Source organism: Prosopis cineraria, unplaced genomic scaffold, assembly GCF_029017545.1.
Source record: "Prosopis cineraria cultivar Desert tree isolate PC_DT_omini unplaced genomic scaffold, ASM2901754v1 PC1, whole genome shotgun sequence".
NCBI classification, from domain to species: Eukaryota; Viridiplantae; Streptophyta; class Magnoliopsida; order Fabales; family Fabaceae; genus Prosopis; species Prosopis cineraria.
Window position 1 is genome coordinate 38,261,105 of NW_026555332.1, and position 17,025 is coordinate 38,278,129.

Sequence of the window (17,025 nt, forward strand, 5' to 3'; positions counted from 1 at the left end):
GGTGCGAAGTGTAGAACTAATTGTTAAAAAATTACATATAGTCTCATGAAAATAATCAGATAAAAGGATTATCGTTTTTTCAGGCCAATAAAAGTACTATGACCTCCTTATATATATGCTCTCTTCATTTAAAAATATAAAATATTTTTTAAAAAGTTAAATGTTAAAACATAAAAGATAATTTTAATCTTTCAAAATATAATAATTGCCTTTTTTAAAAAATATTTTTATTGAATAAATCATTTTATATTTGTTATAAGGTAAAACACGCTCTTACATAAGAATAATTGTAATAAGATAGGGTTAGTTTGAAAAAAAAATAATTATTTTATTAAAAGGTAAAATTCGGTTAAAAATATCATACATTTTTTAACAGGAGGAGTATGTATATATAGACACACACACACATGGTTGTTGAACTCTCAAATTAACTCTATGAATTTATTGTTTGTAATTACTAACTTACAAAATCATATCAATTCATTTATAAACTTGAACTAGATTTAAACTTAATTAAACTCAAGAGTTGATTCTCTAAATTTGATGTTCTTACGTATCTAACTTACAAAATTATATCAACTAACTCATAAACTCAAATGAGATGCAAATTTAGTTAAACTCACTAAACTCATCAATTTCTTACCAAGTTGAACAAGTGAAGTATATACTGTTTACAACTCAATTTATAGAAATTGTAGAACCTAATTTAAAGAAAAGTAAAAGTCAAAAAGCGAGAACTAATATTAATACAAAAGAAAAATAAGGAATACAAAAAATAAGTGCTAATTTTAAAATTTGTATGTTGAACATGATAATCTACCAATGCAGATGAATTTAATTTCAATAATTTATATTTAAAATACATTTAAATTAAATTAAGAACATATGTTATATTTTAATTATTTAATTCTATATTTTTAATGACTATTTATTAATACAAGTAAATTTTTATGAGTTTATTATTTGAATTTACATTCCCATCGTGAGTTTGACAACCCTGTATGTGTACATATAACTAATATTTTTTTGCACATATGTGTGTGTAAATAATACTTCTCTGCTCCTATTTATAAGTCACTTTCAACATATTTCGCCAATATCAAGGAAAACCTTAAAACTCATTAACTTTATCTTAAAATTTAATAAATTCTCAACTTTGCCCATATTAAATATGCATACTTTAATAACATATTTTCTCTCTCTAATATTTAATGGAGGATAAAAGAAAAAATTTGTGATAAAAATTTAATAACTTATAAATAGGACAAAAAATTCTTTTCTCTCTACCTTATAAATAAGACCAAACGAAGTATGGTTTTGTGTATAACGTAAAATTACAAAAAGAAATCATACTGTTCATAATTTATTAATAATGCAATTTGTTATAGATTTAATATTTGATATTATTAATAATTTTTATTGACTAAAGATAAAAGTAAGGATGTTTCCACACGTTACGCAAAGTACAGGTTACATGAAGTACGAGAAATTATCCAAAATTTTAACTTGTAGAGTACAAGCATCTTATTATATAAATTCTGCATATGAATATGCCTTTAAGATATGTCTCAGTTATGGTTTGGAGGTTTAACTCATCTAAATTTTCGTTCTTAAAAAAAAAGTCTATAAATACATGTACGTTGTTATATTGCCTTATTACTCGGTAAATGTAACAATGAAAATTGGATAGTCAACCGCTCAGAAAGTACCATGGAGTATCTTATTTGCTTTGAATCTACTAAATAGAGATTCCAATGGTGACCATACTTATTCTGGTATGGTCAACCATTTATAGAAAGTTCCAACTTGGAAGATTGTTGATAGAGTGATTCATTAGCCTGAAATTTATGTACAAGGGATAGCAAAATTGGCCCATGAATTACAAGCAGATTCTTGCAACCTCAAAAGATGTTTATATTTGCAAGTTGAAGAAAGGCTTTCTTCTTAGGCTGTGATTTTAGTCCTTTGAATATGTCTGGTTTCATGAGTAATTAATCAAAGCCTTTTCTATACCAAATTCCAATACTAACAAGTAAAAGAATATTATATTGAAGAAAGAGAATGAACATTAGACTACAGGCATGACTCTGATACACATTTCAGCCTCCAAAATGAAATGTGACTTAATCAAGCAGGAGCTATGGAAACTCTTTCAACCTCCACAACATATTCAAGTGTTGCTTGAGGAGGGATCTGAACTCCATTCCCTAAATCAGCACCGTCCTCTCCAAACCCTAATGAAGGAGGCACTATGACCCTTCTCTTCCCTCCAGCTTTCATGGACTTTATCACAGTCTCTATCCCTTCACACAGTCCCTTGCTGTAAGGCCTTGAACCCATCACCAGAGCCAATGGCTTCTTCTCCTTCCCAAATGTCTCCACAAACACTTGTCCACTTTCTTTCACTTTCCCTTCTATGTCTATCACCACCAAATCTCCTGTCCTTGCCGTTGCTCCTCCCCCAACCTTAAGCTCGGAGTATCTGCACAGTTTTTTTACAGTTTGTGAGCTAAAAAGTCTGCAACATGCGCCTCATCTGGATTTTGTATATGTTATATACATGTATAGAGAGAGAGAGAGAGTGGCAAAATAATTATTTGATCCCTGACTCATCGGTCACAACTCAGTTCAAAAAACTTGACACAATTCAGTCCTCAAGTTTCAGCCATTTAATCTGTTGGTCACTATACTTTGCAACTCGATTACAAAACTTGAGGAACTGAGATGGACATGCTAAATTTCAGTATAGGAAGTACGTGATTGATTTTCCCTTTTATAGCAGTTTTGGACGATTTGTGAGTGAGAAAACAGTGTTTCCTGTACAGTTATGTTCGTTTATGTAACTCCTTCAGTTCATCTCATAACTTTATGACAGGTTTTAAGGCCTAATTATTTTGTCAGAAATTGTCTTCTTTTGGTCCTCGAGTGACTGAGATAGTTATGACCTGTTCAAAGCACTTTATTTTGTCTTCACAAATTTAGATGTGACAGAAGAGTAAGAAGACGTATGTACCTAATGCCGTTAGGAAGCACCACCTCTTCCTCCTTCTCTACTGTCCTGTAAATGCATCAATGCCAGAGTCTTGTCATCAAATATGGTACCATTTTTGTAAGTTTTTCCAAAGTGGGTTCTATTCATCAGTTGAAGAGAGTTCCCAAATATATTGTATAATTTGCTAATTTTCCAGGAAAGTTGTTGAAAACGATCATTGTTGGTGGATAATTTGCAGATTTTCTCAATGTCGTCGTCATCAACAGCGTCCAAGAAAAAGTCTCATTCTCGTTGATTGACAATAGTGGGAAGCTAATTTGCAGGAAAAAATAAAGCAGTTCTAAATCTATTCCATAATTTGCAGAATAGAAAACAGACCTCGTGTTAGCCTCTTGTTGAGAAACCTCAAGGCGAGTCTTGATTTGTTCAGAGACAACACCAACGGCAAGAAAAGAGACCCAAGCAAGACCAGCTCCTAGCCCGAACCTTCTTGTTAAAGAGGTGGCCACCCAATCTGTGGAATCAACCTTAGTCCCGGAAGTAGAAGATGAAGATGAAGAAGGAGCCACAGGTTTAACAGGCTTCTGTTGCTGTGCTTTTAGAGAGCCCGGTACTGATTCCTCAGATGACTCGGTGGCTAACTGTGAAGCCGATTTCTGGGGCTGATCAGGTTGTGGTGAAGATGGTGGCGGTGGCGTCGGAGATGATGAAGAAATGTGATGAGTTCTTGTGGTGGGGATGGAGAAAATGGTTGGAGAAACGAAGAAGGAAGCCATGTTGGAGATTTTAGAGTTTAGATACAAAATGCAGATAGAAATATTTCACACTTTACTCACTGGTTAGCCTTTGTCCCCACCCTATCTGCATTTGACAGAATCCCATCCATTACATGCAAAATAAGAATGGATAGAATTATTTGGAAATAAAAACTCTTTTTGCGTTATCTTTTTTGTCAATAAAATATTACAAACACAATATATTAGCATTTTTATACCCATATATCATTATCAGTCTTTTAAAAATAACTCATTTTATATTTTCATGAGTTCTACCATTCAAAAGATTAATCTTATATGATCTCTCCTTTTATATTTACGACCATAACCATAGCTCTTTCATTGAGAGTATGAGTCTCACGTCCTCACAAGTAAAATATGGTTTATAAGGTCCCCCAATTTGAAGAGATTACATTTTTTTTAAGATGGTTTGTACTTGTACCTAATTGATTAGATGAACACAAACTCACTAGGGCACAGATTCTAGTCATCTCAACGTGGCAATGGAAATTGAAGTTGATGAAATTACTTCATGGAGTCATATTTGGAATTTAAAAAGAGAAATATAAGTTGGTCATGGGTCATAACAGTTGAGTACATGTATTATAACACTTAACCTCAGTTAACTACGTAAAACAAAAGAGCATGGCCCAAAGAAAAAAACTACTTGAAACAAGAGTGATCAATGAAGATTTTCTGGGAGAATCACAGTGTAGTTGAGATCCAACATCACAGTACTGTCTAAAGCAGCATTACTCCAACGAAGATTTTCCAGGTAGAATCAATGAATTTACGTTGTAAATGAAGCGTCGTGTACTTGGAATGGAGAAATTATTGCACCATTCTACAAGCATTTGAACAAACTGCATAATTTCACTGCCAGTTCGATTAAAACAGAAGCAAGCATTGTTTGGCACAAACAGATTCAGGCTCACAAAGAAGTTACACACTTTTACCAACATCTGTGTTTGTCAATTGACAGCACCAAACAGTTTCTGTCACAGTTACTTTTCTTCAACTATGTGGCAGCAGCTTCTGTTGAAACATGAATTATCTATACACACCAAAATTTAGGCATTGATTGCAATATCCAAAAGAATTTTGTACAAACAAATGACAAAACCTTGACAATGGCTGCACCACAGATTGCACAAGATAAACTGGAACTAAAAAAGTGAAAAGAATCACAACCTAGTATGAGAACGCATGTTAGGTCATGGTCTTCAATCAATCTTCATCTTTTCCCCCCTTCTTTTATGCTCATTCGTGATACTTTACAGCTTGCCCTTTTTTTCTTTGGCAATAGAATGAACAAATATTCAGTTAGCTGTACAATTGTCTCCTCATCCTGCTGCATCTTCTGCAACTCGCTTTGACTGTGCACCAGACTTGGCCACATGAGAACCGACAATCGGCTTCTGTAACGGCTTCAGTGCAGCCATGATCTCGGCAAATGTGGGTCTCAGCCTTGGATCTCTACAATGCAAAAGTCATTTATCCAGTTATGTAGCTGTCGCAGAAAGAAATCATTATTCATGCATTTAATAATCAAAGTAAACCAGCATTTGGGTCCATAAGAGATGCATATTCTATCAGTTTAGTCTACAAAAGATAACTACCATCATTTGACTACCAAGTTTAGGATCTCATCAATACGATCCCAGCATGAACTCTGATAATCATCAATGAAGTTAGTGGCAGTATCATATTGCTGGGTTTGTCTGAAACTGGTGGCCTGGTGTGGCCAAAGGATGGAAATTATTTTATGGACTAAATTGATGTTACCCTGTCAATAACATGCAGTGTCTAATAAAAATGCCACGCTCGCAAATTAAATAACAAGTCTAGGGTCTGGGTGTGGATGTGGATATGGGTCAGGCTCAGTCCGGTGACATCACAAAATCAAAGGAGAGTAGGCCCCATGTTTGATCCAGGGTGATAAAGAAAAAGTTGCAACGACCATTAGAAAGCATTGCACACTCACGTCTGCCAGCATTTCCAGATAATATCAGCAACAGCAGGGTCCATATTGTCAGGAATGTCAAGACGGCGATGTTGGAAACCAACAGCACCAACAACTTGCATTGGATTCATTCCTCCCCACGGCTGCTGCAGCGTCATGAGCTCCCATAATATGACTCCAAAGCTATAAACATCACACCTGGATATTGGATCACAACTCAATCTCAGCATGAAGGCCAGGTGGCTTGCAAGTGTTTCTTATGCACAAGCAGAAAGCAAATGGCTTCAACTAGGCAGTATAATGTGAAGTTGTTCTTTCTCAAACAGACTCTAATATATATAGTTGGAAAGTCCATGTAAAGTGATGGATTAAATTACTTCCAAATTGCGTTCAGCTAGCATTCATGGAAATGACAAGTAAAGGAATGGAGAAAAAAATGAAGGATCAGAATGGCAGTCTCCTCTCCTTGAAATCATAATAATATTAATAATAACTAAAGAAGAAAAAAAGATTACTTTTCATCTGAAGGTTCATTTCTTAACACTTCTGGAGCCATCGACTCCGCCTGAAACATATTATACAGCAAACAGTAACTAATATATCCAATTACATGCACTCTTCATCAAACAAAATGATTCGGTCTTGTGAGAAAGAACATTGTAGGTAATAATGACAAGTCATGTGCAACTTTCCTAGAACAGATCTGATATACCACAATAATAGAACTTTAACCCATTGTTGACTTTAACATACTATAATAATAAAACTCAACCCACTAACTTAGTCCTGCTAATTCAACCAAGATAACCATAATCCTAATCTCCATGTAATTCCTACAACTTCATCCAATTTCACATATATCCTTTACACCTCATCTAAAATATTATACTTCTTGGGATTTGTTTCACTATAGCGTTAGAAACTATTAAACCTAAATTTGGAGTTTAAGAGAGTAACATAAGATATTCCTTGCTAAAAGTCTTCAAACTCACTAGATGTTCAAGGGTGCCCATTTGACACTAACAAATTGTTAGGCTCCTGTAGAGCTTATGAGTTCTAGCGAAAGTAATCCAACGATTAAATTGTAATCATTGATCTTAAGGTAACACCCCAAGCAACATAAAATCAACATGGACACGTGTTAGAGCCATATTTGTGTAAACAAAACTAGACAAAATATGCTAACCCTTGTAAGAAATAAAGACACCAAACAATAGAAACAAAGTGTGAAAAAATCAATTAAGCTAAGGAAAGAAGGTGTATGATAGCTTACAGTCCCAGCAGTTGATCTGGAAGAGAGGAATGTACTATGCTTCATTCGTGATAACCCAAAATCGCAAACCTATTTAATGGACAGAAAAAATAGTCATACCACTTAACTTAGAGAATTGATCATGTGATCAAGGAATAAGAGCAAGGGCTTAGAATGACACCTTCAAAACCCAGTTTTTGTCAACAAGAAGATTTGGGGACTTCAAATCACGATGGACTATCATTGGAGAGCAGTTGTGCAAATAGTTCATTCCTCGAGCCTATATATTCAGAAGAGGCAGGTTATGTCTTTCGAGAATCACAGGTAGGCAAGCATTTCTAAAAGAAACTGCACTAAGACAACAAATCTTACAGCATCAAGGGCCATCCTCAATCGCCTTCGCTCGTCTAATTGGTTGTTAGGTCGGTGAATTAATCTATACAAACTGCCTCTGCAAAAGGTGATCTGCATCTCAGTATTTGTATGGTCAATAATGCCCAAAAACGAAGACATTAGTAAAACAAAGAGAGAATGGCAGTGACGGCCCTAGAGGAGAAAAAATAGCAGTGAGGGTCAAAAACAACTGAAGGTTCGTCCACGCACAACTACAAATTCATCAATTCACTTGTACATAGATGAACCTTCAATTGTTTTTGACCCTCACTACTATTTTTTCTCCTCTGGGGCCCTCACAGCCATTCTCCCTAAAACAAAAGCACAACCATAGCAAGCAGTATGATAAGATTCCGGATAGAATTCAAACTTATTCAAGAAGAAAGAAGCAAAAGATAAATTAGGATTAAATTCATTTAATTTAGTATTTTATTTAGTTTTTACATATTTCTTCAGATTTTATTTAGTTAATTAATTCTTTAAATTCAAATTTTATCTAGTTAGATTTTATTCAGTATTTTAGATCTTAGGAAATTTTATTTAGTTATCTAGTTATCTAGATTTTATTCATTATCTTAAATAGTTATCTAAATTTTATTTTAGATTGTATTTAGCATTATAAATATGACTAGCAATCTTGAAGCTAGCATATCATGAAATTAATAAAATAATCTTTCAAACCGTTTGGAAATTCTCCCGAGCGTGACTATTGAGAAAAATATAAAACGAGATTCTGTTTTATATCATCTTAATAGATTTATTCCTATTATTTCTTTCAGTTATTGTGAGCCCCTATCACAGTAGAAAGAACTTATTCAGTAAACTATGGTAGAATGGTATATAAAATATAGTAATATCTTTAAACATGTGTCTAGCAGATTAGAAAATCAAGTGTATTGAAGGACCAAAAAAAACAAATCATCTACAGCATAAAATGAACTGAGTACCATTAAAAAATATATGATCTGTTTTTGCTTAGAAAATTGCAATTTTACCGTTAGCTTCCTAAATTTCCTTAACTCAAGGCATGGCAGTAATTAATATCTATAGTCTCCAGAGTTATTGCATATGACTTCCAAAATCTGAGTTAGGCATAGCAAATGCCACATCATTTAGGAAGTAATTTAGCAAGAATTTTTGGACAATGCAACTATACCATTTTCTAAGAAAGGACACAGCTGAAAATGTCAAGTTTCTAAAAATTTCAAATTAGCATATTATAGTCTATGATTTGCCTTGATAAATGAATAATTTAAAAATACCTGGGAAGAAATTCTGTAACAATGGAAAGATTCGGAGGACGAATTACAGCTCCCATGAAGAGAACAACATTTGGATGCCTCAATCTTTTCATTATTTGAACCTATTGCATTTTGTCACATAATTGAACAACCACTTCCATCATCTAAAGATATGAATAAGTACAATCAACCATCACAGTGAAATTACTACTGCCACTTCAGAGGGAGACCATATTGATATGCCAATAAGGTGGAACAAAATCACAAATGAAGCAACACTTGTTTCACAGAACTAAAACCATAATCACATCACAGAAGATTCGGGATTAGTCAATCATGACAAGAAAACAATTATTATTAATATGATAAAATCTGTCTCACAGTCATTTAAAATTTTACATGCCGTGTTCAAAGCAGATCCTAGTTCAGACCCAATGTATAGGAAACATAAAACACAATAAGAAGGTTAGAATAATGGGGTAAAATAAGTTACACAAGATACAATTTCAAATTGAAAATAAAATGTACAAATAATAGTAGATCGTGACTAAAAGGGTCCCCATCTAGTCTATGAAGCATACTCTAAGACTAAATACAGAAATACAATTCCGTCCTACCTCTTTCCAAAATTAGAATTAAACATCATAGGAATTAAAGAGGATGAAGAATGATACAAATTCAAAATTGATCAAAACTGAAAGAGGCTTAGAATCTAAATAAAAATGTCACTGCTATTGAATATTTGATTATAGAACAGACAAATAATGTCACTGAAAGTGATTAAAATAGGCAAGCATTGGATATCTTGTTATCCTCAAAGCCAGTGAAAAGCCAATCAACTGGAAGCATGTCTGAGTATAAGACTAGATGTCACATAAGGAAAAGTAGTGTACCTCGCTTTTGAATTCTTCAAGTGATTCACCAGATATATCTTGATCTAGAAACCTTTTTACAGCAACTTCCTACAAACCAAAGGCAATGTGCCCTTAATATTTGAATTACCCAACAAGACCGAAAATGCTGATATGTGAAAATGATTGCGAGGTAGCCAAGTTAGCAAAAAGTCTGTCAATGATATTGCTGAGCATTTCGCTTAGGTTTGAGTAAAAATGAAGTACAAAAATATAAGGAACACATTCAATTATAAAAATGTTTTAGCTACTTGCACATGCATATACAAGGGTGCAGCTGCTGCAGTTTAGTCTAAATAGTTTGCACACCAAAAGCCAAGATTACAAATTATCCAATTAGTCAAAGTCAAAGAAACTCACAGTTCCTCTCCATTCACCATGGTACACCTCCCCATATGATCCTGTAGACCAAACATATGCCACATAAATGAAATCAAATCCTCATAGGTAAAACCAGATAGACGCAGGTTGGTATTTTTATATTGACACCTTCATAACATCTGGCAGAAAAATGTAAATAAATTTCAAAGAACAGTGTAAAGTTAATACCAAGTCCAATACGCTCACCCAGCACCATTTCCTCCCATGGAATCTCATATTCAGCAACATCATCTAGTGCAGGATCAGATTTTGTGCTTTCATTACTTACTGATTTATCAGATATTCTCTCACCTGTGTTTTCCCCTAAATTAACATGCTCTCCATCACCACTACCCTTTGGCTCATAAACACCATCTGTATCTCCATCACTTCGACTTCCCTGCTCATACTGTTTACTGACAGCTGCAGTGGTTGCAACAACAGCTGCAGCAGCTGCCACAGGAAGCTCAATTTTTGAGTCACTGCTTGACTTTGCCACAGCAACTACCATGGAAGATGCAACAACAGCTGCAGCAGCAGCTGCTGCTGCAGCAACTGGGACATTTTTCCCATATTTCACAGGACCAGCTTCTTCTTGTGATGGTATGTGCTGACCAGCTGCTTCCCTTGCATCAAGAGTAAGGTTGGCCCCTAAACCTTCTACAGGCTTAGAAGGCTCAGGCTGACTGCTGGTACTGGCTTTGGGATGAAATCTGTAGTGAGGCAAAGGAGGCAAAATTTGAACAGGGCCTAGGTTATCAGCAACCTGAGTTTCTTGCTGGACAATCTCCTGTTTAGGTTCGTCTTTTTCTTCAGTCAGTGATGGAGCATCAAGTTGCTCATTATAAATCTCAGAAAACAAGTTTGGAGGAGCAACAACACCACTTTCAAGTAAAACATCATGAAGCTTCTGAGCCAAGTTAGGATTATCTTTGGCAGCATCCATCATATATTGTGAAACATCTTTAACCTTCATTCTACGAACTGCAGGGGAACTGATCCCTTCAGTCCAAGAAGGTGATCTTGCATGTCCATGTGTATAATTAGGCCTACTGGGAGTTTCTAGCGCAATCTTCTCAACATTGACGGGACTCTTGAAAGTATACAAGTGTCTTTTTGATTCTTCCTTGCCAGGAGCGGGCCTGCTTTTTTCAGATCCTGCATAGGCAAACTGCTTTGATTTATTTGAATTGTCCAATGCCCCAGAGTCTGAAGCTCCTTCCATTGAACTTCCAATACCTCTGCCAGACAATGTTGCAGGAGACGAATCAACTCCTGTTGTAGGAGTGGCTGAAAATATAGGTTCGTTAAACTCAACATGCGATCCAGTTGCATCAGCTGGAATAAGTGTTCCAGGATCAGCCATTAGGTCAACAATGTACTCCCTGAAATTCAAATTAACATCTTATAGGCGCAAACTTACAAGAGTTGCACATAGAATGAGGCACCATTCACATATTACCCCTTTTAAGGATTTTTTAAAAATAGAATAACAAATATTACAAAAGGAAGGCACTAATAATAAATTAAAATTCTACTCTGGAACAATCAGAGGCAGCAGAAGCATTGACTAAAGAATACCTTGGTACTCATAACAGGAACAAGAAAAGCAATCCCTATGAGCATTTATTCACATGTTGTAACAGCGATGCAACAAGAACTGTATCATAACAATCCTTCCTACTTTCCTACATCACAAAAATGCAAATTTAATAGCAATTACCTTCCATCATCAATCTTGATGAAGTTCATTGCCACACCATCAGAACCCGTGTATTGCTGTCCTTTGACCATCCGACAAGGAACACCCACACAATCAGCTAAAACCTATATTTATTATATAGCAATAATTCATTAGAAATACCAGGACTTTTGAAAACCTAATCCAGAACTTCAAAAAAAAAAAAAAGGATTATCAACGAAAACCTCAAAGCATATAGTGGCATTGATTCTCTTAATATCATTCAATGATAATTAAGTTGCTGAAGACTTCAACCATCTAAGCATGGAATTGTTCTTAAATAACATTTAGTGCATAACAGAAACTGGTGGAACAAGTACCTTAAATAGCAATGCACGGTGCCGTGCCAATCCAATGGTCAGAGAACCAAGTGGCAAAACCATGCTGCCAAGGGTTGATTTCAAGCTATAACTAAGACTCTGCCACGCACTTGTCATATGTTGAGGATCTGCAACCGGTCCACCCATATAGTCAGCCACTAATACGGCAAGCTTCTGCACCAAATTACCATTTGCTACTATTTCAATTTCTAATCTTGACTTGCTTGCCAGCTCTAAAGCTTTTTGCTCAAGTTTTAACAAATTAGAATCGGCAGCCCTATTGACTAAGACTGCTTCCCATGTGACACTATCTGAGATTGACGTCCCTTGCAGATCTACGAGGGGAGGCATTCTTGCAGAGGTCGACTCAGTCAAGATCCCATAAAGGTCATAGAAACCATCTAAAATCTTGTCATCATACCCAAGAGCATTGTAATTCTGTCAACCACAGTCAAATCTACTGTATAAGTTAGATAAGAATAGATGTGGGATAAACTATAGATTCAAGTAATTATACGGACAAGTCCATTTTGTACAAGAACTACTCAACTAATGGACTTTCTGGACCCAATTCCAAACAACATATAGCAGTCTCAATACAACCTACTCCCTCTAGTGTGGAGCCAAAATCTTCACTTAAAAAAGATAGTAAAACAAAAGCACAAAGCCAGAATCAGAATCATTTTTCATAAAGAGAGGTACCATAACTCCAAGAGTCATAAACCAAATATCATGGAAGCAACCATATTACAGTATCTCACAAGTCATTAACCTAAAAGCTTAGACTTTTAGGAAATGATCCCAGTCAAGTATTCCAAGCAAATGACGTCATAACACCAACTACTATAATGGAAATCAAGAAAGGGTCATACTGGAAAGGCTTATGAACAAAACAAAACAACAAACTGAATACAAGAAAAATCTAATAAGTGGCCAACACAAAAGTATGTCTTTTGACCGACTCAAATCTGAACTTAAGAAACTTTTCTGAAAACCTGAGGGCTCGTCATTTTATCCAAACATTTATGGATTCTTAAAAGGAAAATTACCATTGTGGAAGTTAGGTGACCAGCAAGGGTAACTAAGAAGAGTTAACATTTATAATAGAATCGTATTTCGACATGAAAAATTAATTTTTTATGGGAAACTGCATGTATAAGGTCGATGCAGTTTTTTCTCAATAATAATATGGCTTAACCAGAGTCTAAACTATAGACACTCAATGCGCAAAAAATGTTGAGTTACTTGCATTTCGATCCCAATAAAATCGCCCTGCGGGGCATGCTATAAATGTAGTTAATAACACTGTCAAAGTTCTACCACGAGTCAATGACTCTGTCATTGTCGCAAATAAGTCTAAAGGGCAATGATAAAATCACACAACTCCTCGATTTCAGTGTATCCATAATCCAAATGATGCATGCTCGGCATACTCATCTGAGACTCTCAAATTCTGGAAGCGCCATACATCTTCATGAATGACATAACAATCAAACTTATTCGGCTCCCTAACTTGATCCTTCTGGAACCACCACCACCTCAACAGCAATGTGACTTCCTTTCGACCCAAAGTCAATGATGTTAAAGTGAATAAACTTACCCAGTATCGATAGGCCACAACTTCAGCAGGTGTATTGTCAGGGTCACAAGAGCCTAAACTGATTTGCTTGACAGCTTCAATTTGCACGGCCTCAGGATCCTCCTTTGCACTCAACTCTAAAGCCAGTTGAATCTGATACTCTTCCTCGATTTCAGGATCCTTCGAAGTGCTAGAAGCTGTATCACACCTCGCAGAATCAGAAACAGTGTCCAGACCACCACTGCTCATTGAATCAGACGGTTCTGTTCTCTCTCCTCTTGTGAGGTTCGAAGATGGAGAACTGGGACTCTGCTTATTCGCAACTGCATGCAACCAATTCGAGAGCCCTGAAAAGGGTTTATTCTCAGGAACTTGAGGAGACCGAGAGTGAGAAAGCTTCTTAGGGGATGAACCATCGTGGGACTTGCTTCCTCTTGATGAAGTAGACCCTTCAGTATCTTCTGATTGATGGGGCATGATATGAAGCTTCTTGAGAATGTTCTTCATATCTTTTCACTAAGATACCGTATTGAATACTAAAGGAGTAGCAACCTCTCCATTGTCTTGGACCAAGCATGAAATCAAAACCGCTACGTCTCGGAGAAAGGCATCTGATAAATTGTTCAGAAAGCCACGACAGAACTTTGAAATCTAAAGAACACCATGAATCATTTCAACTTTCAAGCAGCACCCACCAAAGCAAAGAGAATCACGGTGATATATATAAGCTTGAATTGAAAGGGAACAGACTCCTTTTCACAGGACAAGTAAATCCCACTAGGGAGAAGATCCTGAAATACCCCAACAAACCATACGAAGCTACCCCAATTTCAGAAGCTCTGTAAAGTGCGCGTCACCTTTACGAAGCAATAAAACACAGACTATTGCGCATCCAGATTGGGAAAAGAAAGGATCTTCCTTTTGGTACTGGGAAGCAGAGCACAAAAATAGAAGAGACAGGAGGAGTACGAAGAGAACAATTAAAGAAAAGAAAGAGACCAGCAGGTAAGCAGAGGCTAAGAGAGCAGAGAGAGGGAGGGAGGGAGCAGCAAGTGGGAGAGTAGGGCCACAAGGAAAGGACCCACTTGCCTAAGAGAGGCGGAAGGATTTCACGGTCCCAGAAAAAGGCGAACTTGGTGGAAAGCACAAATACACAGCACAACTGGCTTTTCCCTTCTCTCTAATCTATCTCTCTCTCTCCCCCCTCTCTGAATTGTGGGTGAATGAGTCAGAAAATAGGGGTGAAGTGATCGGAGATGATAATGAATGAATAAAGTAGGGAAAAAATGATTGCTTTGAACACCAAGCTTTGCTATTGGAAGCAAACCCGATCCCTGCCCTTGTGGCAACTGCCGCTTTTTGTATACAAGACAAATGGATTTTCAAGCGAAAGTGGCGAAAACTCACTTTCATGCTTGAGCTTCCAACCTGCAAGGCTCCGAGTTCGAACCACATCCGTCAACCACTCTTGACGCGCTCGTAGTATTCCCTCTGGGAATTGGCTGTGGTTTTTTTTTTTTTTTTTTAAGCGTTCTATTCCAACACTCGAGGATGACGATAGCCATTAATGTCTCCATTACTTATTTATTAATTAATTACTAATATGAATAATAATTAATAATTAAGCTAAAAAAAGTCATTGCCGGTATTATTAAATTGTAGGCTTGCATTGAATTTAAATTCCTCCCTCCTATCCATCCAAAGTATAAGAATTTTTTTATGAATTACTTTTTGGATCAATGATATGAATTTTATAATGTCATTGTGTCTATCAACCCAAATTATTAAGACTTTTTATACAAAATTAATAATATTAATATTTTTTTAAATAATCTTATTAATAATTGTATTATATAAAGATATTACGTAGGAAAGAAAATAAAGACACTCCCTCCTTATTATATGTCATTTTCATATTTTCTTTCAACATGCAATTAATAGAATTTTTCCAAAAATACACTTAATTAGGAGTATCATTGATAAGATTTTTTTAATTAAGACACTTATTAAATAAAAATAAATATAAAAAAAGTGTATAATTTTAAAAACATGATACTTAAAGGGAGTAAGTAATTAAGATATATTTGTTTCGTTTTCAAATATAAGCAAATTTTAACCAGCTAAAATGTCCTTATGATTAATTCTTCAAATTTTTTAAATTAATAATATTATCATTTAATAAAAGGAAAGTAAGGAAAGGTGTCATAAATGTTTCTTGAAAACTGTTATTTTGTTAAAATAAGAAGTCATATGAAATTTTTTCTTACTTTACATCCAATTTTATCTATAAATTATTACTAATATATTTTATTAGAATCGAGAAAAATTTTAAATTACATTAACTTTTTTTAAAATATTAATAAATCTCCACCTCTATCTCTAATAAGAGCAAAAGGAATTATTTTAATAATTTTTTTAACATTTAATAAGGATAGAAAAATAAATATAAACAGAAAAATAGTGGAGTGTTCTAAAAATAGGATCAAAATTAATCTTCTCTCTACTCTATAAATAGGACAAAAAGAGTACTCAAAAATGGAAGGAGTAATGATTTTAATTGGAAAATAATTTTAGAAAGTAGATGTGATTTTTTACCATTTTAATTTTACAAACTATCTTAATTATTTTTCTTATTCTTGTGAAATAATACTTAAAAATATCCTCTCTTTTTCTAATGTTAAACATATCCTCTATTTTGAATTGGATGAAGTAAGTCATAGTATTATTAGTATTTAAACAACGAGATCCACATCTTAAAAATTCATACTGTAACTTCAACATTTTATTAGTGTATATCATGTCTAGACCTATAAAGTGACTTATAAAATACATTATTAATTTTTTTAAAATATGACTTACATATAGGATAAAAAAGAATATAGTATTATACAGAAAAAATAATTAGGCTTAAAAATAGAGAGTGTACTATATTGGCTTTACTATATATTTTTAACTATTAACCAGAAATTTTATATAAATGTCATCTTTTATTATTTAATTTATATTGAAAAGTAAAATATATATTAAAATTATACAAAATTTGATTAATAAAAATCATATGAAACTTGATAAAGGTCAAATTATTCTTCTTTGCCAGAATAATTTAGTCAAATTATTCTTAACATATGAATAATGTATGTAATTCCCTTCCCCCTGGCCAACTAATGAATATTGATCATTTTAGCATCTTAATCTAACTATTTTAGCACTAAAACACTTATAATTCCGAAATTCGACCCGCTACGTTGAGTTGTGGCTTGAAAGGCCATTTATTGTTGTTGCTTTTTCCCCTAAAAAAAAAAAAGTTATGGTGGAAAGATATTTTGTTCACGTGCTCTCAACTCTAGTGGTATTACATTGTGCTTTTCGTTTCCACATTGACCCAAAACAGAAAAGAATAAAACGCCCTCATTCCTGCATCAAAACACATGTAACCGATAATTAATGGGAGTTAGTTTGAGTGATAAGTGACTCGGTTTCGCTTAAGTAAGGTATTG

At 34.7% G+C, this 17,025-nt stretch overlaps 2 protein-coding genes across 10 annotated transcripts; both read right to left on the bottom strand.

The window, feature by feature from the left end:
- Positions 1-2,026: 2,026 nt before the first annotated feature.
- LOC129288072 (peptidyl-prolyl cis-trans isomerase FKBP17-2, chloroplastic) lies at positions 2,027-3,853 on the bottom strand. The gene is made up of 3 exons (XM_054924423.1): positions 3,371-3,853; positions 3,014-3,058; positions 2,027-2,482 (listed from the first exon to the last, which is right to left on the bottom strand). The coding sequence occupies exons 1-3, from the start codon at positions 3,766-3,768 to the stop codon at positions 2,128-2,130; spliced, it is 798 nt and encodes a 265-aa protein (XP_054780398.1). The 5' UTR covers positions 3,769-3,853; the 3' UTR covers positions 2,027-2,127.
- A 425-nt stretch (positions 3,854-4,278) lies between these two features.
- Positions 4,279-15,018, bottom strand: LOC129288049 (probable serine/threonine-protein kinase SIS8). 9 transcript variants are annotated; one of them, XR_008587918.1, is made up of 15 exons: positions 13,550-15,016; positions 11,950-12,387; positions 11,612-11,715; positions 10,078-11,273; positions 9,889-9,929; positions 9,511-9,579; positions 8,639-8,739; positions 7,356-7,434; positions 7,165-7,263; positions 7,005-7,073; positions 6,247-6,296; positions 5,753-5,929; positions 4,960-5,244; positions 4,719-4,822; positions 4,279-4,612 (listed from the first exon to the last, which is right to left on the bottom strand). XR_008587918.1 is itself a non-coding variant. In XM_054924401.1 (13 exons), the coding sequence occupies exons 1-13, from the start codon at positions 14,033-14,035 to the stop codon at positions 5,112-5,114; spliced, it is 2,919 nt and encodes a 972-aa protein (XP_054780376.1). In that variant the 5' UTR covers positions 14,036-15,018; the 3' UTR covers positions 4,657-5,111. The 9 variants fall into 9 exon arrangements, 3 of the variants coding, with proteins under 3 accessions (XP_054780376.1, XP_054780349.1, XP_054780385.1); XR_008587917.1 differs by having other exon boundaries at positions 4,279-4,631; XR_008587915.1 differs by having other exon boundaries at positions 4,312-4,612; positions 4,719-5,244.
- Positions 15,019-17,025: the final 2,007 nt, after the last annotated feature.

Excerpts from the sequence above, each read along its gene's own strand:
- LOC129288072 (XM_054924423.1), bottom strand. The coding sequence starts at position 3,768 with ATGGCTTCCTTCTTCGTTTCTCCAACCATTTTCTCCATCCCCACCACA. Across the intron at positions 3,059-3,370 it reads CAACAAGAGGCTAACACGAG|GACAGTAGAGAAGGAGGAAG; the intron begins GTCTGTTTTCTA and ends ATGCATTTACAG. Across the intron at positions 2,483-3,013 it reads GTGCTTCCTAACGGCATTAG|ATACTCCGAGCTTAAGGTTG; the intron begins GTACATACGTCT and ends AAAACTGTGCAG.
- LOC129288049 (XM_054924374.1), bottom strand. The coding sequence starts at position 14,035 with ATGAAGAACATTCTCAAGAAGCTTCATATCATGCCCCATCAATCAGAA. Across the intron at positions 9,930-10,077 it reads GGGTGAGCGTATTGGACTTG|GATCATATGGGGAGGTGTAC; the intron begins GTATTAACTTTA and ends TTTGGTCTACAG. Across the intron at positions 7,074-7,164 it reads ACAAAAACTGGGTTTTGAAG|GTTTGCGATTTTGGGTTATC; the intron begins GTGTCATTCTAA and ends TCCATTAAATAG.